This window comes from Bubalus kerabau, chromosome 10 (genome assembly GCF_029407905.1).
Source record: "Bubalus kerabau isolate K-KA32 ecotype Philippines breed swamp buffalo chromosome 10, PCC_UOA_SB_1v2, whole genome shotgun sequence".
In the NCBI taxonomy this organism is placed as follows: Eukaryota; Metazoa; Chordata; class Mammalia; order Artiodactyla; family Bovidae; genus Bubalus; species Bubalus kerabau.
Genome location: NC_073633.1, coordinates 70633535 through 70654735, shown reverse-complemented (window position 1 = coordinate 70654735; position 21201 = coordinate 70633535). Strand labels below are relative to the sequence as shown.

Here is a 21201-nt window from a genome sequence, read left to right as displayed (position 1 = left end):
TCAGGTGTATTTCAGATTTGATCTACTTGGATATGTTAGCTTTTTCCTAATGATTTTTTTTTCCTGCAAGTGGTATATCTACCCCTTAGTAAGTGACCAGAAAGCACATGAAAGAAGAAATATGTTCAGTGAAGAAAATTGTTTTGGTTGTCATTTTCCACCCTTCTGTGACAGCGAAAGATTTTTATAATCCTGATGTTACAACTCAGCTTGTAATTACTGTCTATACTTTTTTTATAATCACCTAATTACATATAAAGTTATGAAATGCCTTGTAAGCATTTCTCAATTACCTTTATCACATGTATCTTTAAATTTACTTTATATATAAAATTTTTTTTAATTTCTAATACTATACAGTTGGAATTAAGTATTTTTGTATTTGAGCATTATTTAATCTTTGAATGTCACGTTAATGTAGAAGAGAGTGAGGATGAAAATCAAATGTGTGAAGTATATAAATTGCTCAGTTGTGTCTGACTCTTTGCGACCCCATGGACTATACACAGTCCATGGAATTCTCCAGGCCAGAATATTGGAGTGAGTAGCCGTTCCCTTCTCCAGGGGATCTTCCCAACCCAGGGATTGAACCCAGATCTCCCACATTGCAGGCGGATTCTTAACCAGCTGAACCACCAGGGAAACCCAAGAATACTGGAGTGGTAGCCTATCCCTTCTCCAGCAGGTCTTCCCAACGCAGGAATCGAACCAGAGTCACCTGCATTGCAGGTGGATTCTTTACCAGCTGAGCTACCAGGGAATCAAATTTGAACTAAATCATAAAGATTCTGTGATTCATTAACTGGACTGTAGAGAAACTGATTGTAAGATTTAATTCTTAGTGGATTTTTTTTTAATAATTGCTTATTTTAAAATGTGAAGAAATTTGTTGATATATAACTAGCAATATTTGACAGGGAAAGTGTTGACTTTAAGGTTATTTACTGATTTGCCAAATATCAAGTCTGTCTGGCTTTACTCGGTTGTCTGTTTTGTACTTACAAGATGTCACAGCATACATTTTTAATAACTTTTTCTTGTAATTCTGTCACTAATAAATCTTTCATTATTTTATCACTAAAAATCAGTTCAAAGTAGAGCTTTCGGTTTAATTTTGTTGAAAAGTTTCATGTTTACATTTTTGAAAATATTTTAACAACTTTGTTGAATAGAATTGTGAAAAGAATATTTCTACAGGAAGGCTCTATTATGCTTCAGGGAGGGAAAGCATCTAGTAGAATGTGTACTATGGTATGTTCTCAGGAAAGCTGCATTAGATGTTTAATATTGTTTATTGCATTTTCAATTTGCATATCAGATGTTGGCTGTGTCATAATCACAAATTTGGTGAGAGTAAATAACCTTAGTATTGTAAAGATGGGGTTTTATTAATCTCTTATGCATAGAAAAATACCGTGTTTTGTTTTTTATTCTATCTATACAAAGATGTTAAAAATGGTGATCATGTAGGTGTCTTTAACTGATATATTTAGATATCATTTGCCTTTTTACTTTGAGTAAAAGTAAAAGCATATATTTGATAAACATTATTAAACTAATATTTTGCTTCACTGATTTTTAATTGGAATTTATATAAAGCATTTAGAATAATGTTTGTCAAATACAACTAATTTTTTAAAATTAATACAACAAAAAGGCAAAATGGTAAACCTCATTTAAAATTTACTTTGAAGCTCAGTGTTTTTGCTTTCTTAGTTGTCTACCACCTCCCTCCCTTCTCCCTCCCTTCTCTGTTCAAATGGAGAGGATATAAGGAGAGTACAGATGCAGCAGGTCTTAAACGAAAGCGTTCCCAAGGTACAGTAATTGTAGTTTTATTTCTCCTTGTAGATATATTCCTGGCTTGTAGCTTTCAGTTGCATCTATAGCATTCAGTTGTACTTAGAGCATAGAAATTATTAGTTTTATAGAAATGTATCCAGTGTTATTTTGGTTAGTATTAATTATAAGTGGTATAAACATTTGCAAACCATGTATATAGTTCAGCAATAGGATATTTGCCAATATTAACATGCTTTAAGACAATGTGAATGGTTTAGAGAGAAACAAAATTTTGTTGACTTAACACTGTTAATATCTTGGTCTTATAGTTTTAATGTTTTAAGAATATGTTGCTCAGAACTGTTTTAACAAAAATGCAGTTTTGAAACATTGGATTAAAAGGCTTAAAGTACTGACTTAAGAATCAGACATAGATTTAGGAAAGTAAATAACTTAAACTCTTGCAAAAGATTTTTTAATTTATGGAAAGTTCTTTTAGTTAAAAGACTGAGTTTTTATACTGGGTTTGTGTTTTGTTTTGTTTTGTTTGCAAGGGAAGGTATTATTCAGGTTTGTTATGTTAATTGCATCTTGGTCTTGTGTTCAGTGTTAGTAGTAATGTGTCCTGGTAGGTCAGGAAGGTATAAATTGGTTTTTCATAAATTTTTGAAATGGCATTTTTAACCATAACTCCAAAATACATTTTCTTGGCAAGGATTTGCTTTTCTTTGTATTCTAGTAAGAAATACCTTTTCACAAAAAGTGTCTTATGGTCTTAGATCTTCACCAGGACTCTATCCTCAACAGAAGAGTCAGACTCTGTCACTAGCTAGTTTTGTGGCAAGTCACTTAATCCCTTTCTTTATACCTCTATGTGTTTATATATAATGGGACATAATATTTTGCTTTAAGAGTATTTTAAAGACATAAATTAGGCACAATGATTTGAAGGTGACTGGTTTTATAAAGGTATGTGAATTTTTCTTACCTCTATATAAGAGATAAAAGTTTAAGTCCTTCAGACTATAAGAATTATCAAAAGATGAATTGGTGGACATGTTTTGAGAATTACCTTAATCTCTTGCTTCCACAAACATTACTAAATTTGTGATACATGTCAAACAGTATGCTAGGACTGTGTTTGGTGGTAGTGATACAAAGTGATTAAGGTATAGTCCCTGCCTCACAGAGTTTGTTATTCCCAGAGAATATAGGTTTGACTTTTTTTTTTTTTCTTTAGATCTCATTTCACCAAGCATACCTCATTACAGAAATGAAATAACCATACTAATTTGAACATAATAGTAGGAAAAAACTGATTTCTTTTTAAAAGCTCTTTTAATTTTGGGGTTCTGTTATGGTGAGCAGTATCCAGTGATAATTGGCTTTAATACCCATTCCCAAAATACCTTATATTCTAATAAATTAGGTTATTCTCTTCCCAGTTTAAAGATAATTTTTTTTTCACCTGAGTCTTGCTTTATCTTATGCTGAGTAGTTTCCACAGAACAAAAAGTAAAGTCAACAGAAGAAAATGGAACTTAAGTTTCTATATCAAAGGTACTGAGGACTTTCATGAAGGTATATATCCCTTAGACCTAAGGAATGATCACATAACCTGGGAAAGCAGTTCTTTAATAATCAAAGCATATTTCCTAAAGAGGTTAAAATTATGGTAGTTAAGCCAGTTTTATTCCATGTTGTTCTAACAAGTTCCCTTTTCCTATAGCATGTTTAATAATTTATAAAGTCCCTGTCCGTGACTTGTTTCACATCGATATATGTTTCAATAAAAGTTTTTTGTTGAACTGAGTTAAAATATTCATTCAAAAAAATCTGTGTATTTTCACTTAAATGAAGTTTGTCTTGGAGAACTTCAGATTTTTCCTTTTTGCAACAGCTATTCATAGTTTCAAATTGAGTCGAAACCACGTGGACTGGCACAGTGTGGATGAAGTATATCTTTATAGTGATGCAACAACATCCAAAATTGCAAGAACAGTTACTCAAAAACTGGGATTTTCTAAAGGTATTTGTTAAATATTATTAGAGTTTGTCAAAATGTTGGGACTCTGACTTTTTCTCTTATATTTAAAATAGACAATTCAGATTTTATTTTCAGTATATTTTAAATATGTATTAAGTTTTATACAGTTTCTACCATGTTAAACTAACTTTTATTAAAGTGACTGAGTTGACGTGTATTCATTAATAAATAATTATATATAAGAAATGATCTGGCAAGATTATTAAATATGTTTTTTTACTTCTCAAAGCACAAAAGCAGTCAGACCTGAGGCAGTGATGTGAAATAAAACATAGCGGTTGAAATTGTGTCAGTTGAAACGACAATTGACAAGCAATTGAAACAGTGTCAGGAAAAGTGAAGACTGGAAATTTTTCTTTGGATTTAGTGAAATGTAGATCATTGGTGACTTAGATGAATTTCTGGGACAGAGACAGATGGGCATGAGTTGAAGTTTAAGTAGAACCTGAAGAAATGGAGGCATTGAGAATAGACAAATCTTTAAACAAAACAAAATTGACTAAAAGGAAGAAAAGAGGGACTGATACCTGGAAAAGATGTGAGTGCATATCAAAAAATATTTTTTCAAAAATTTTTTCTGTCTGATAATTTTTTACTATCTTTTTAAAGTCTTTGATAATAGATGTGCTTACACATTTATTTGTTCATTAGTTGTATTTGTTTTGTGGATTATCACACCTTTAGCCCATTTTGCTATTTGGATGATTCATTTCACTTTTTGATTAATAAGTTCTTTAATTAACTTACTCTGTGTCATGTTTTGCAAGATGTTTTCCCATTTGTTATTCTTCTTTTATCTTTGCTTCATAATATTTTCTTACAGAGATGTTCTTAATTTTTATATATTCAGTTCATCTTTTTTTCTTTTTGCCTTGTTTCTGGCTTCACTGTCATGTCTAGTTCAGTCCTTTTTATTAGAGCTAATCATTCTATATCTTACAAATTTTATCCCCCCTATTTTTTTCAATATAGTGAAAATGCTATCTCTGTAATAAGTAATAAGCTTAGAACCATAATTTTCCCACAGCATCAAGTAGTGGGACCAGACTTCATAGAGGTTATGTAGAAGAAGCGACATTAGAAGACAAGCCCTCTCAGACTACCCATATCGTATTTGTTGTGCATGGCATTGGACAGAAAATGGACCAAGGAAGAATTATCAAAAATACTGCCATGTGAGTGTTTTGATGACTACATTCTCCATCTAGTCAGAGTCCAAACTTTTGTCCAGGGTATAATATAGTTTAATCATTAGTCTACATGTTTCTCCGGTGCCAGCTATTCTGTTTCAGTTGTAGATGAAGCTTTTGGACCAAATTTTGAGAATGATCATATCTAGGTGATGATGATAATATTTATTTGATTTTTTTTCCCTCTTAACATGGAGAAGCGAAGGGATAAGAAAGCCTTTTTACTTAATGTATTATTAGTTTACATTAAAGTTTACATTAAAGTTGAAAGCAAGAAAAAAGTCTAGTTTTAAGTTTCTGTGTTAATCTCTGCATTGCAGAAACTGAGAATACTGTATAATTCTGAAAAAGCTAAGAATTGTGTAAGTTGCCAGTTAGCAGCTTAACTTGTCCAATTAATTATAACCAGAGGAAACTGAACCCTAAATTTTACAGAGAACAAACAGTGGGTGTTTTGCCAACATGCTAGGCAGGTTATTTACCTCAGTTATTTGTATTCAGCTTTATTCTAAAAGCTTGTTAAGATGTTGTTGGGAGAAGGAATGTTCATATATGAGTTTCAAAAATGTTTAGGACAGTGTGAAAAGGAAATTTTAGAGTTATGGGTTCTGCCACAAACTTGGCTCTCAACTTGCAGCCAGTATAAAGAAAAATCTGATCAGATTTATAATGTGATGAGAAAAAATCAAGTGTTGAGAACACAGTTTATCAGGTTCTGAAATTTCAAGTAAATGTGTTTCTTGAATCCTGATAAAGCAAATCCTGTATGATACCAGGAACTATGTCCTCAGCAATATCTCTATAATAATACAATGTTGAGTTCTATTTTACTTTTTATTGTAACACCTTTTAATGCCAGCTTATGGGTTAAATTAAAAGTACAGTTCAATTTGAAAAAAAAACAAAAAATCTTTTGTCAGACACTGCCAGGTCATTCTGATCCTTGTCATTCTCTGTAGCTTGTATTACAGAGATCTCTTCCCTCTGATTCTGATTTTCTTTTCTGATGATTTGTACTTCCCACAGTATTTACATTCTTGTGGCAAGATGCTAATCTTCTCCTTGGTTACCTAAGGAATCTGAGAAGTAGGTTTAATAACATGTTCTCTCTGGAGCTATTCATATTTGGAAAGGTACCAGCTTGATTTCTTTGGGTACAAGTGAGGGAAAACTTAACTCAGAAGGAGGATTTAGTAGTCCATAAAACTGAGAAGTCTAAGATTTGCCAAACAAGTTATCAGAATCCAGTTTCTATCTGTTCTACACGCCTTCATTTTTTAGCTATTTTCAGACATCTCCTGTGGTTCTAGATGTGGTTTATATCATCTTGTATTCGAGTTCAGGAAGAAGAAAATTAGTCTTTTTTTCCAGAAGTCCCTGCTAGTCTATGCATTTTAATGACTGGTAGTATCACCTGCAACTGCCTGAATCTGTACACGACCATGATCTGATCTGCTGGACTTACCGTCTTTCCATGACATCACCCTTATGGCAGAAAGTGAAGAAGAACTAAAGAGCCTCTTGATGAAGGTGAAAGAGGAGAGTGAAAAAGTTGGCTTAAAGCTCAACATTCAGAAAACTAAGATCATGGCATCCGGTGCCATCACTTCATGGCAAATAGATGGGGAAACAGTGTCAGACTTTATTTTTCTGGGCTCCAAAATCACTGCAGATGGTGATTGCAGCCATGAAATTAAAAGACGCTTACTCCTTAGAAGGAAAAGTTATGACCAAACTAGACAGCATATTAAAAAGCAGAGACATTACTTTGCCAACAAAGATCCGTCTAGTCAAGGCTATGGTTTTTCCAGTGGTCGTGTATGGATGTGAGAGTTGGTCTGGGAAGAAAGCTGAGCGCCGAAGAATTGATGCTTTTGAACTGTCATGTTGGAGAAGACTCTTGAGAGTCCCTTGGACTGCAAGGAGATCCAACCAGTCCATTCTAAAGGAGATCAGTCATTAAGGAATTGCAATTCAAAACCACAGGGAGATACCACTTCCTATTGACTACAATAACTCTTATCAAAAAAATAGAAAATAGCAAATATTAGCAAGGATGTAAAAAAAAAAATAAGAACCCTCATATGTTGTTGATGGGATTGTAAAATAGTACAGCTGCTTTGGAAAACAGTTTGGCACTTTCCTCAGAAAAGTTAAATGTGGAGTTAACATGTGAGCCAGCAATTCTACTTCTAGGTGTATACCCAAGAGAATTGAAAGCATGTATCTGCAGAAAAACTTCTTAATATTCACTGCAGCATTATTTATAATAGCCCCCCCAAAAAAACTAAATGTCCATCTACTGGTGAATGGATAAACAGAAGTGATATATTTATACAATAGAATCATTCAGCCTTAAAAAGCAAAGAAAATCTGATTCATGATACAACATGGATGAACCTTGAAACATTATGCTAAGTGAAAGAAGCCAGACACAAAAGACCATATATTATAGATGTTATTTATCTGAAAAATCCAGAATAGGTAAGTTCATGGAGACAAAGTTGATTTATGGTGTCAGGGCCTAGAGGGAAGAATTACGGGATTTAACTACTCTGGGTAGAGTGTTTCTTATGGGAATAATGGAAGTGTTCTGAACTTAGATAGTGGTGTTGGTTATACAACTTAATGATACTAAAAGCCACTGAATTGTTTAAAAATAAATAAATAAGTAAAAGCTACCGAGGTCATGTCTAAAAGAATACAGAAGTAAATTTGAAGAGACTCACTGACCAGAAAGGAAACGATTTAAGCATCAGTAAGGATAATAACTACAATGGTTTAGAACAGTTCAAATATGTTTTAAATCTATGAGTTAGTAATAATGTCAAAAAATATAAAACCTCTTAACAACTCAGTATTTAATTGTTAATAAAAGAGAAGACTTAACCATTTATCCTGCTTTTTCTCAGTTCATACAGAAACTATTTGATTGTATCACAAAGCAGCAAGCAAGTATTTGATGTGGGGGAATTTCTCTTTCCTGAAGTGTAAGGAGTAGTGAGATTTAAAAAGCACTTTTTTGCAACCATGGTAAATTAGTGGAGCTAAGCAGTGATCACAGCATTTGCTAGTATCACCAGAAAAAGAGAAAACCAGATATGTGTGTGTGTATGTATATATATATGGAGTGGTAGTCTAGCCAAAACAGTAGAACTTGAATCTGATAAGACCCCTGTATCTCACCGCCAAATAGGCAACAAGAAGCACTAATTAAGGAACTCTATGGGGATGCAATCATTAAAAATTAGATGAGAAACCCTGCAGGACATAAAAAGAATTACAAAGCCAAAAAAAGCAAGAGAGGGATCTATAGATTAAAAGACACTTAAGAGACATCTACCATTTGCAATGCATGGGCTGTATTTGGAGCTCAGTTCAAAAGTTTAAAAAAATATTTTGCTGTACCTTAATTTTCAAAGTAGAATTTAAAAACCTATATTGTGTGGAGAAATAGATGAAATAAGACAGGCCACAATGTGCTAATTATTTAGAGGTAGGGTATTTTATTAGGAGGGCATAGCAGTCCACTCCAGTATTCTTGCCAGGAGAATACCATGGACAGAGGAGCCTGGCCGGCTACAGTCCATAGGGTCACAGAATCGGACATGACTGAAGGGACTTAACACACACACACAGGGTATTTTATTATATATTATTCTCTCCACTAAAGACTTATAATTATTTAGAATATAGTATCAAATCTTGAAATATTTGCAGTCAGAGATGACAAATTTAAGAAAACAGTTTTGAAATGAAGGTGTCTAGTATTACAGACTATTGTATAATGTAGCAGTAATTTAAACATAATTGGACAGAGTTATAAGCAATTTGGAAGTGTTATGATTGAAGGCATTTTATACCATGTAAATGCATATGTGAAGTTGCTCTGATAGAGTTTTGTTTTGGCTTGGTTTTTTTAAGGATGAGAGAGGCTGCAAGAAAAATAGAAGAAAGGCATTTTTCCAACCATGCAACACATGTTGAATTTCTGCCTGTTGAGTGGCGGTCAAAACTTACTCTTGATGGAGGTACATTTTGTTTAAAAATTAAATGATTTAGTCAATGGAAATGAAGTGTTTTTAATTTATTTGTCTTGATGTATACTCACTCTTTGTTCTAGATTATTTAGGAAAATAAAATCCATTTTTTAAAAAAATAAGTAATTATATTGACTTAACATCATTTTGGACCACTGTATAGATTTCTCTAATAGTACAGTTTTCATGAATGCCCTAAAGTTTTTGACAGAAAAATGACTTGTCAATACTTTTAAAGCATTTGTTGTACAATTTCATATGAGCTTACAGTTTCTTCCTGATGATTTTCCTCCCTTGTATTTGGAAGATAAAATCTTAGGTTTTTTTGTTTTATTGTCATTCCTGCATTCCTTGGGCTGATGAATTTTACTCTAACACAGAGAAATTACATAAAATATGCATCTTTACAATAAGTTTTGCCCTTTGAATATTAAAACCATTAAAATAGAATGTTTAGGTTGATGCTTTTGAACTGTGGTGCTGGAGAAGATTCTTGAGAATCTCTTGGACAGCAAGGAGATCAAACCAGTCCATCCTAAAGGAAATCAGTCCTGAATATTCATTGAAAGGACTGATGCTGAAGCTGAAGCTCCAATACATCATAAAAAACAATGAAATTTTGCCATTTGCACTGACATGAATGCACTTGCAGAATATTATGCTAAATGAAATAAGACAAAGACAAATACTATATGATATCACTTATATATGGAATCTTTAAAAAAAGCAAACTTGTGAATATAACAAAAAGAAACAGAACAAACAGGTGGTTACCAGGAAGAGAGGGACAAGAAAGGGGATTGAGAAGTACAAACTACTGCATATAAAATAAATAAGCTGCAAGGGTACATTGTATAAAACAAGGATAATAGCCAATATTTTACAATAACTCTAAATGGAGTATAACCATTTAAAATTTTTGAGTTACTATGTTCATCTAAAGCTTATTGTACGTCAGCTGAACATCAATAAAATTTTTTTAATTTAAAAAGAAAGATCCTTAGCTTGTTCCTGATTTAAAGGAAGTGTTTTCAATCTTTCAGCACCAATAAGTACATTGATGTTTGTGGTAGTTAAATACCCTTCATCATTTTTCAGTTAACAAATAGTAAAATTTCAAGAAGGTAAGTTTCATCAGATTCAAAGGTAGTCTTGAATATTTAAACTTTAATATAAAACACTGAGGGAATGTATTTATTTCACTGTTTTTTTCCCTAAAATTATCTTCTCAGTTCATTTTTTTTTTTAACTTGTAGACACTGTTGATTCCATTACTCCAGACAAAGTGCGAGGTTTAAGGGATATGTTAAACAGCAGTGCAATGGACATAATGTATTATACTAGCCCACTGTATAGAGATGAAGTAAGTATCATGATTATCTTGTTGCTTATTGGTTATTTTTTAGAGTGATACAATGTGTGTCCTGAATTTTAACATGTTCTCTTTTGTTTTACAAGCAAATGAGAAATTATAGCCTCTATTTCATAGTGCATTTGATAGTCTTAAGCTGCCCATTGGGACCCTTAATGTTGTAACATGGTAACAATATTGTAACATGATAATAATATTGTAACATGATAATCTTGGAAGTGAGAGTTTGGTTAGAAAATAGCTCTGTGAAAATATGTCAGTTTTCATAGATCTGATTAATATCTTTGAGTATTGTCCTCACAAAAGTTTTAGACACTTAGAGTTTTGTATATAATAGGCCTACTTTTATTGTATCATTTTTATAGTGGATTTGTATAGATCTCAAATGGTAATGGTGCTCATCCATCACAAAAGTAACCCTAAAGGGGGTGAGGGAGTGAAAGTTTAATCAGAGGGATGAGAGAATTTCTATGAATGCAATTCGTCACTTCATTGGTAAGAGAAAAAGAATTCGGTTTCATGGAAATAGCAGTATTAAGTACCTAACATGCATTAACTTGTTTAATTCTTACCTGTGAAGTCAGTATGATTAGTATCTTCATCTGAAGGATGAAGAAACTAGTATAAGGAGTAATTACCAGTAGAGCAGCTGTGCTGCTCCAAGCCAATCCATTGCGAATTTTGTTCATGCACATTCATTCCCTAACTTTATCCATGATATCTTTTGTATATCTATAGAAGCATGTTTGCTTAGTTGCCATAGGAGCTTCCTTCTCTTCCAACTACCATTCCCTTAGGATTTTTCTTTATTTCTCTTTCTATATCCCCAATTGCCATATTGGGGATATAGAATTTGCCAGTATTGGGCAAGGTTTGCCTTGATCTATTTGAAAACAGTAAAAGCAGCTTCGGGCTTCTCAGATGGTGCAGTGATAAAGAATCCACCTGTCAATGCTGGAGATGGAGGTTTGATCCCTGGATCAGGAAAATCCCCTGGAATAGGAAATGGCAACCAGCTCCAGTATTCTTTCCTGGAAAATTCCATGGTCAGAGGAGCCTGGCAGGCTACCATCCATGGGATTGCAAAGAATTGGACATTACTGAGCAACTGAGCACATACACACAAGACCTGTAAGCAGAACTGCTCTTCTGGACTTTGTTGTTCAGTCACTCAGTCATGGCTGACTCTTTGCAACCTCATGGACTGCAACACTCCAGGCTTCTCTGTCCTTCACTGTCTCCCTGAGCTTGCTCAAACTCACGTCCTTTGAGTCGATGATGCCATCCAACCATCTCATCCTCTGGACTTAATTCTGATCAAAAAGGAAGGCCTAGTCGGTGAAGTAGAATTCTAATAATTTCCATGTTTATAGGCCTTTATAGTGTACAGTGGGTATTGAACTATAGTATTGCAAGTAAACCAGTGAGAGAAGGAAAAGGGAAAGAAAAGGGCTGAAAGCATATTACTGTACACACACATACACACACACACAGTTGGTAGTATCCCTAAGAAGGTATCCTGAGTCTTCAAGACTAACATGCTCTGAGTCATGTCCTCTAAAAGTAGCACGTGCTTTTTTAAAAGTTGGCATTAATATCCAGAAAAACTAAAAAGGGAAAACTGTCACATTCAAACCTCTGACCACTGGCGAATGATGACTGAGAAAGTGATCACCTTTTATTTTGCTCTTGTATCTTCAAAGATATTCTCCTCAGAATGGAATTGAGTAAAACAGATATTCAGTAGGAGAAGGGAACTGATAGCTAATGTAAGTGAAATGGAAGGAGAACACCCAGGGCTTTAAATTAGTTGGTTTTTTGATCCAGTTGAATTTAATGGAAAAGCACTGAGAACTTGTGTCTGAGATTCATCAGCAATCTTCAGCAGTGTTTCTGAAACATACCTTTTTAGAACAGTCAGTTGTGCCCGTTAAAAATACCCCCATGGGGGGCATTGGAGTTGAGGATATTAATGTGAATTTATGACTTTGAAAAGAAGTGGGTATATGTGGATAACATCTATATATTTAAGCATACATGTTTAAACATATATATATATATGTTTATGCATGTATTATGCATGTTATGCATATATATATGCATGTATTTCCTACCTCTGTCCACTGAAAGGACTAAGAAGCAGACACCCCAACCTAATGAACACACCTAGCACCCAGATCTTTGCCTAGTACTGTTACTCCCCACTAAGAAAAAGTAGAGTTTCTTGGGAAAATGGCTTCCAGGACTAGGGCAGGATAGGTTCAAGTCAAAGCTGGAAGAACTTGTTTTGACAGAAGGTGGAAAACTGCTCAAAAGAACGATGAGGCAAGACGCATGGACATAGAATGACTTAAAGAAGCAAATCCCACTGACCAAATCTGGAAGAATTTGAACACCAAAATAATTTAGTATTATTACTTATTGTAGGCTTCCCAGGTGGTTCAGTGGTAAAGAATCCACCTGCAATGCAGGAGACTTGGGTTCAATCCCTGGTTTGGGAAGATTCCCTGGAAAAGGAAATGGCAACCCCTCCAGTCTTCTTGCCTGGGGAACCCCATGGACAGAGGAGCCTGGTGGGCTATACAGTCCATGGGGTCACAAAGAGTCAGACATGACTTAGCAACTAAACAGCTATTACTTATTGTAAGGAATTATTAGTATATTTTATAGAATTATAATAAGGTTAATGTACTTAAGAATTTTAAATCACTGAAAAGTTTGTAAGTCCTTATCGCTTATAAATAGATAAACAAATTGGGAAGAAGAGAGGTCCTTTGCTTACAGTAGAATGCCCAGAGCTTACTAGTAAGTGTGGAAGGAAAGCTGGAGTTGGAAAGGTCTCATTTTGCAGCCATCATGATAGGATCAAGCAGGAGAGGACTGGGCAAAAGTCATCAGTGAATGCTAAAATGAGGATAGTTGACATTTGAATCAGTTCTAATGAGGTGTATGAAACTGGAGCCTATTATACAGAGTGAAGTAAGCCAGAAAGAAAAACACCAATACCATATGCTGCTAAGTGACTTCAGTCGTGTCCGACTCTCTGCGACCCCAGAGACGGCAGCCCACCAGGCTCCCCCGTCCCTGGGATTCTCCAGGCAAGAACGCTGGAGTGGGTTGCCATTTCCTTCTCCGATGCATGAGAGTGAAAAGTGAAAGTGAAGTCGTCAGTTGTGTCCGACTCTTAGCAACCCCATGGACTGAAGCCTACCAGGCTCCTCCATCCATGGGATTTTCCAGGCAAGAGTACTGGAGTGGGGAGCCATTGCCTTCTCCGCAATACAGTATACTAATGCATATATATGGAATTTTAAAAGATGGTAACGATAACCATGTATGCAAGACAGCAAAGGAGACACAGATGTCTAGAACAGTCTTTTGGACTCTGTGGGAGAGGGCGAGGGTGGGATGATTTGGGAGAATGACATTGAAACATGTATAATATAATATGTGAAACAAATCGCCAGCCCAGGTTCGATGCATGATACAGGATGCTCGGGGCTGGTGCATTGGGATGACCCAGAGGGATGGTATGGGGAGGGAGGGATGGTATGGGTTCAGGATGGGGAACATGCGTGCACTTGTGGCAGATTCATGTTGATGTATGGCAAAACCAATACAATATTGTAAAGTAATTAGCCTCCAATTAAAATAAATAAATTTATGTTAAAAAAAATAAAATGAGGGTAGTTGTTTGATGCAGAACAGAGTTTTTGCATAAAGTGTATCCTCTTGACTGCTTTTAGTTTAAAAATAATGAAGGACTTGCCTGGCAGTTTTGTGGTTAAGACTCCATGTTTTCACTGCAAGGGACGTGGGTTTAATCCCTGGTTGGGGAACTTAAGATCTCACATGCTGCACAACCAAGGGAAAAAAAAACACCTTTAAACAACAGTAACTAAATCATGTCACTCCCTGGGTTAAAATCTTGGTTGACTCTCATTAGAATAAAACCATAATTAAAGAAAAAAACAGAATGGCTTTTAAAAAAATAAAGAAAGGTATACACTGGAAAAATCCAGCAACACCTTTATGGGTTGTTTCTAAGGGACATCCAGAGGAGGACAGAGCATAATTTATGCAGCATTCCAATTAGAAGGGAACGTCAGATGAATGTAAAATGAGGAAGTTGTAATTTAAAAGTAGGAATTGAGACTGTATTATTTTAAAATGTTAATATAATAAGGAAAAGAATGGCTGTGGAAAATGTTTCAGATAGAGAAGATTAGAGAGACATGATAGTTAATTTTAACTTCTCATACTAAACTATATACTGTACTGGATCAGAGGAAACACTACAAAGGATATTATTAGATCAACTGACAAAATCTGAATGGGACTAGATTAGATGAAATATGTGAATGTGAATTATGAACTTGATAACAGCACTGTGCTTGTTATGAAATATACGCTGGAGTATTTAGGGGTAAAAGACCATGAAATACGTAACATGTCCTTAATGGGTCACAAAAAAGTTGTGTGTGTGTTAATAGAAACAGAACAAATGATAAGGCAAATAGAAAAATGTTCACACTAGGTGAATCTTGGATAAAGCCTGTGAAAGATCTTTGTGTAGTTTTTTATTTTGCAACGCTTTATAAATTTGAAATTACTCCCAAATGAAAAGTTACGAAAAAGAAACTAAAAAAATACTTTCGCAGGTTCCTTCTCTGGAGATCCTGACTCAGTGGGTCCGAGATAGAGCCTGGGAATTTGTGTTGTTGACAGTTCCGCAGGTGATACCATCAGAAAAGTTTGACAAACATTTCTTAAGTTGTTGTGAAGAATTAAAGAAAATAAAAAAGACTTAGAAGTGGGCAAAAATTGTTCTTATTCTTTAAAAAGGAAAGCTGATTCTGCAAATCAAAGTTAATTTAGCACAAGGTTGGTGTTAGGCAGGGCTTCCCTGATAGCTCAGTTGGTAAAGAATCTGCCCGCAATGCGGGAGACCTGGGTTCAATCCCTGGTTTGGGAAGATCCCCTGGAGAAGGGAAAGGCTAACCACTCCAGTATTCTGGCCTGGAGAATTCCATGAACTTTTTGGTCCATGGGGTCGCAAAGAGTCAGGCATGACTGAGCGACTTTCACTCCTTGGTGTTAGGCAATATCTAGACTGAATTATTTTTCAATAGTGTATGTTTCCTGAGGGAAGTAATGACAAATAACAGCCAGCAAAGATTCTGTAGGATTAAGGCCTGTCTGGTGAATGAACCTTGTTAGGTTTATTTGATAGGCACAAGAGCCTTTTTCCTCTTCCTCAGCCTTTGTAGTCAAATAGATGCAGTTTTAAAGTCTGCCACTTAACTAGCTTACATAAAATTTCTCAATTTCTCAGCTTCCTCACTTAAAATGGACATATACTACACAATTGATAAAGATTGTCATGGGGCTTCCCCCATGGCTCAGCAGTAAAGAATTCGCCTGCAATGCAGGAGACACGGGTTAGATCCCTGGGTCAGGAAGCTCCGCTGGAGGAGGGCATGGCAACCCACTCCAGTATTCTTGCCAGGAGCATCCCATGGACAGAGGAACCTGGTAGGCTACAGGGTCCATAGGGTCACAAAGAGTCCGACACAACTGAAGCGACTTAGTACACAAAATTGTCATGAGGATCAAAGATATTATGATATAGTTTCCAGTACAGTTCTTTGAGCTTAGATTTTCAAGTTGTAATGAAGTATATATCTGTCTTTATGTATTTCAAGGGCTACCATTTAAAAAAAGGAATAGATTTACTCTGTTAATTCTAGAAAGTAAAATAAGGAAAATATGGAAAGGAACATGTTTGATTACTCAATGAAGAACTGTGTAATAACTGAAGTTGCCTTAAAAATACAGAAGTGTTAAAAGGAAAAAACTTCTAGATAATGTAAACAGATGGATTTTAACTAAACTTACTGTGTTAATCATTTCACAGTATATATCTGTATCAAATCATTACATTGTACACCTGAAACTTAAACAATGTATATCTCAATTATATCTTGGTAAAACTGAGGGAAAAAAATTTTTTTTAAATAGAAGTGACCACTTCTGGATAAAGGTACTCACTGAGGTAGATATTGAGCTCTTCATCCCTTTACATGGGTGTTACTGAAGGGACTTTTATCTTCACAGGAGTTTGAATTAAATCATCTCTGAGGCCACTTTTCACTCAGATTTCTTCAGTGCTCATGGGAGGACCCTAATTAGTGATTGTGCACTAAAAAGTTGTGCTTTGGGGAAAATTTTTATGTACTGAACAGTACTTTTTAGGTCACACTTTCTGAGGACCAATTTTTGTTTTTGTTTTTTTAAAGGAACTAACTCCAATCTATCAAGACATCATTAGAGAGCCTTTGGCTCTTTTCTTCAACCCTAAATAAAGTAACATGGAAACTCCAGAGAGAACTGTTACCTCTTTGGTGCAACAGAACTCTCTTTTCAACAGATTTTTAAAAATGAAGAGCTAAAAAGAGAATTGTCATGGTCCTATCTTGCCATTGCTGTTTGAAAATTGTTTAATTGCTATATATGACTACAACTCTAAATTACTTTTTCTCATTAAAATTTCCTGAAGGAGAGAGAAGGACAAATGACTAATTATGTTCTTCAGCCATATTTTAGGTGTTTAGAATCTCTCTTGAAACTGCTGGATTTTTTTTCCTTTTTGGTTGACTTCCTTGATAAATTTTAATTTTTGAGCAATGGTTATGAAAGTTAGAAACTTTTAAACTTTTGAAGAGCCATCTAATGCTTTCTCTGTGTGAGAGTTTAGCTAAATTGATTAGATAATATTATAAAGTTAATAAAATTAAGATAACAGGGTATATCATTAATCTTGGTTCAGATATCCCAAATGAATATAGTTGGTCACAAAGGGATGCTAGCTGGAGAAATATAAATGGATCAGAAAGGAGAAGGGGAAAAACAAACCCTAATTAGAGTAGACTTTTTGGACATAACATCAAGATGAATTTCTTTTTTTGCTGCTGAGTGGATGATTTATAAAGACATTTAAAGGTAGTGCAAGGCTGTTTTGCACGATAAGTTGTCTTTCAAAATTGTAATATATTGACCACAAATGTTCCTAAATGTGTAAGCTGCAGACAGAGATTTTAAGTTCTACTATATCTGGATATGTTCTAATAAGAAAACACAAAGATTGTTTCTAGTCACATAGAAGATTATTAAAACAGATGAAAACATCAGCTCTTCAGAAACTATACATTCTCTGTTTCAGTCCGTGGTGAAATACTTTAGTGTTGAATAAGACTTTCTCTTTGTTGGATATTTACTTTTTATGACTGCTAGATTAAGGAAGTTATTGGTATAATGAGTGACGCTTTAAATTTTTAAAATATGAAATAGCTTAATCACTGGTAGAGGAACTGGTAGATCTTTTCCATTTTTTACTATTTAATTTTAATGTGGGTGGTATTTTAAAAAAAACAAAAAGATTGGGTTATCTTTTGCCAAAGTACCTAGGTATTTATCTTTTGGTGTTTCTAGTTCTCATGCCTGGAAAATCCTATGGACAGAGGGGCCTGGTGGGCTGCAGTCCATGGGGTCGCTAGGAGTACATGACTGAGCGACTTCACTTTATTTTTTCACTTTCATGCATTGGAGAAGGAAGTGGCAACCCACTCCAGTGTTCTCGCCTGGAGAATCCCAGGGACGGGGGAGCCTGGTGGGCTGTAGTCTATGGGGTCGCACAGAGTCGGACATGACTGAAGCAACTTAGCAGCAGCAGCAGCAGACTTCATGGTAGGAGTTTTAAAATCAAGCCCTTCAAAAGTAAACACTATCAACAAATGTTGCTTTTAAAGAAATGTATTTTATTAAAAAATTAGCTTTTTCAGTACCTCCCTTCATGTAGATTATAAATTAAGAAAATTACAAAGTTGTAAGGGTTGGTTCATATTCTTATCAAAGCCAAGTCCAAAGCATTACATTATAGCTCCCTTTGAACAAAGCATGTAATTTCACATCATACTGCCTACTTTTTAAATTCTGTTGACTAGAATTACCTACAGCCTATGTCTTGGGATATTTTTATAGGCATTTACCACTAATGTGTGGTCCCCAGAACTGCTGAATCTGAAACTCTAGGATGGAACCTAGCAATCTATATTTAACAAGCCCTCCAGACCATGTGCATGGTTTCAGTAGCTTTAACAAGGACCTCAGTATTGTACAGTAGAGGTCTGTGAGGTTAGCAACCAGAACATTGCACCTTCATTCATGTCACTGCCAACCCAGCCAAGCATGAATGCTCAAATAATTTCCAGTTTGATTCTGCTAAAGAATGTTCAATGAACCAAATGGAGGCAACTTGTCTCTTGAAACAAAATAACAAGATATGGAAGCAATTAGTAATTAACGTTTGTATGTCTGAATAACAGCTGACATATTAAAAAGAACTGAAATGAGAAGTTGAGTATCAGGAAGTTTATAACCAAATAGTAGTAAGCAGTGATAGGAAGAGGAGAGGACTACCTTAAAAATCAGGTCAGGGCCCTGTATGAATGAACTTGAGTAACAAAAGAACGTTGTTCTTCTCACTTCATAGAATACTTCAGTAATATTTATTAAAGCTAAATTTCCAAAGAAAGCAGTTTTATAAAGAAAAATGGCTAAGATACTTCCTGCCGGGGTCCAGCCCCAGCTGATCCAGGGTATTCGAAGGAGAGACGGCATAGGCGAGGGTCAGGAAACAACTGCTTAATTAAACTTTAATTAAGGATATAAAGAGTAATAGAATAAGGATAGCTCAGTGAGGAAATTCAATGGAGAAAAGAGGCTGAAATAAGAATAGCTCAGTGAGGAAATTCAGTGGAGAAAAGAGGCTGAGTAGCTTGGTTTACGCGGGAGACCAATAAAACTTCAAGACAAGAAGTTTGCACCACTTACGTAGGCCGCAGGCGTCCTTCCGTTCTCCCGAAGGAGAGGAGACACTGAGGCCTCCCCGGTCGGATCTTAGAAGCCCAGGCATGAGGCAAGCATGGTGGGTTCCGCGCTCCAGATGGAGACTCAGCTAGAATTTGGGAGAGAGAGTGACATGGGGAGACCAAGTTTCAGTGAACAAGGCCCGCACTTTATTTTCCAAAGTAGTTTTTATACCTTAAGTTATGCATAGAGGATAATGGGGGAAGGGGTAGAGTCATGCAGCAAGCCAGGCTTTCTTCCTGCAAACTTATCATATGCAAAAGCTTAGGTGATTTGCATCATCTTCTGGCCCGGAGGCTGTTAACATTTTAAGACCCTTTCTTCAGAAAGCTTATTTTTCTCTAAAGGTGATTGGTCAGGAGCCACCCTCCAAAAGCATTAAAGTTGCATTCCTACAGAGCAAAGGTGTGGTGGGCTATAACAAGAAAAAGAATTAACTCAAGGGTCCCAGGTTACAAACATTAAAGCTACTACTTACACCAATTTTATTAATCAATACACTGCCAGGGACACAGCAGGTAAGGAGTATGGAGACTTAGCAGCAAACATTGGCCCAACAAGTGAAAAACCCTTCACCAATACAATTTCTAATCAATCTTTTAACTACTCAAAGGAATCTGTGTTTAGGCAGTTTAGAACATCTCCTGCCTCTCACAGTTGGGAGGCTCTGAACAATCACATGTGGCCGGAAAAACCCATTCAGGCAGGCTAGAGGATTTCCAAAGGAGTTTGTAGGTTGAAACACTGTCACACCCAGGAATTATTAACTGGAGCTGTAAGCTAACTCTTTTTTTCAGAGAGAGGTAGTGGGGGACAGCCCCCATAAAGTCAGAGGTGTAGGTGAAAGCAAAAAGCAGAAAGTAGGCAGACTCTGGTTTGGGAGGTAGATGCTCGAGAATTTCCAGGGGGACTCCTGAGGCTCGATCCGCCTTTGCGTATGCCGAGCCTCCTTCCTCGTGACCTTTGTCATGGGTGGAGCTCCTCACGCTGGCTCCCAGCAGTGATAGAATTCCAGTTGAGCTATTCCAGATCCTGAAAGATGATGCTGTGGAAAGTGCTGCACTCAATATGCAATATGCACTCAATATGCAATATGCCGGCTCCCGGCAACTTCCCACATTATTAACTTCTAAACCTTAAAAAATTCCTACTTGTTTAAAATAGAACTTTTTTAAAGTATTTTAAAATACTTTATATTATGTGTGGGAATGTGATGGGAATTTTGGGATATCAGGTACATCAACATAACCATTTTCCTTAGTCATACAGTGACTTTTCATTACGTTACTCTTTCTAAATGCAGAAAGTAATAATGTATATAATATGTTACATATATAATGTTAGTAACCCTGTTATCATAAACTCAGATATTCTTTTCCTAAATTTACTGCAGCTTACAAAGTACAAGGTACAAGACTTTAGAATAGCATATAAGTCCATTACAATGAAGAAAAAATATCCAGAGGCTTTTTGGAAATCTTACTAGAATCTGCATGGAACTTTTTTTTTTAATGCATGAAACTGTTGGCTTAAGTAGTTGATTTAAGGACTGAAAGAATCTGTGTGGGTAACATCTGTCTTTGTTCTTTAGTGTTGCTATGGATTATAATATTATGTATATCTTTACATTGGGAAGATCCTCTGGAGAAGGGAAAGGCTACCCACTCCAGTATTCTGGCCTGGAGAATTCCATGGACTGTATAGTCCATGGGGTTGCAAAGAGTCAGACATGACTGAGTGACTCACTTTTACCTTATATCATTTCCTGTAGGGTTCTGAAGCAGCTGAGGTAATTTTAATAACCTAGATATATCTGGCTAGTAATAGATTTTTCTTTCTTAG

The 21201-nt window shown here is 35.5% G+C and overlaps 1 protein-coding gene across 5 annotated transcripts in view; it reads left to right on the top strand.

Annotated features, from left to right (window-relative positions):
• DDHD1 (DDHD domain containing 1) overlaps positions 1–21201 on the top strand; it is a 67505-nt gene that overhangs the window by 25399 nt on the left and 20905 nt on the right. For 2 of the 5 annotated variants that reach the window (XM_055538086.1, XM_055538087.1), the window contains exons 3-7: positions 1717–1818; positions 3683–3811; positions 4857–5004; positions 8944–9050; positions 10316–10422. In XM_055538086.1, coding sequence (XP_055394061.1) covers positions 1717–1818; positions 3683–3811; positions 4857–5004; positions 8944–9050; positions 10316–10422 — 593 coding nt within the window. The remainder of the gene's footprint in view (positions 1–1716; positions 1819–3682; positions 3812–4856; positions 5005–8943; positions 9051–10315; positions 10423–21201) is intronic. The other 3 variants (XM_055538088.1, XM_055538089.1, XM_055538090.1) reach the window with 2 other exon arrangements.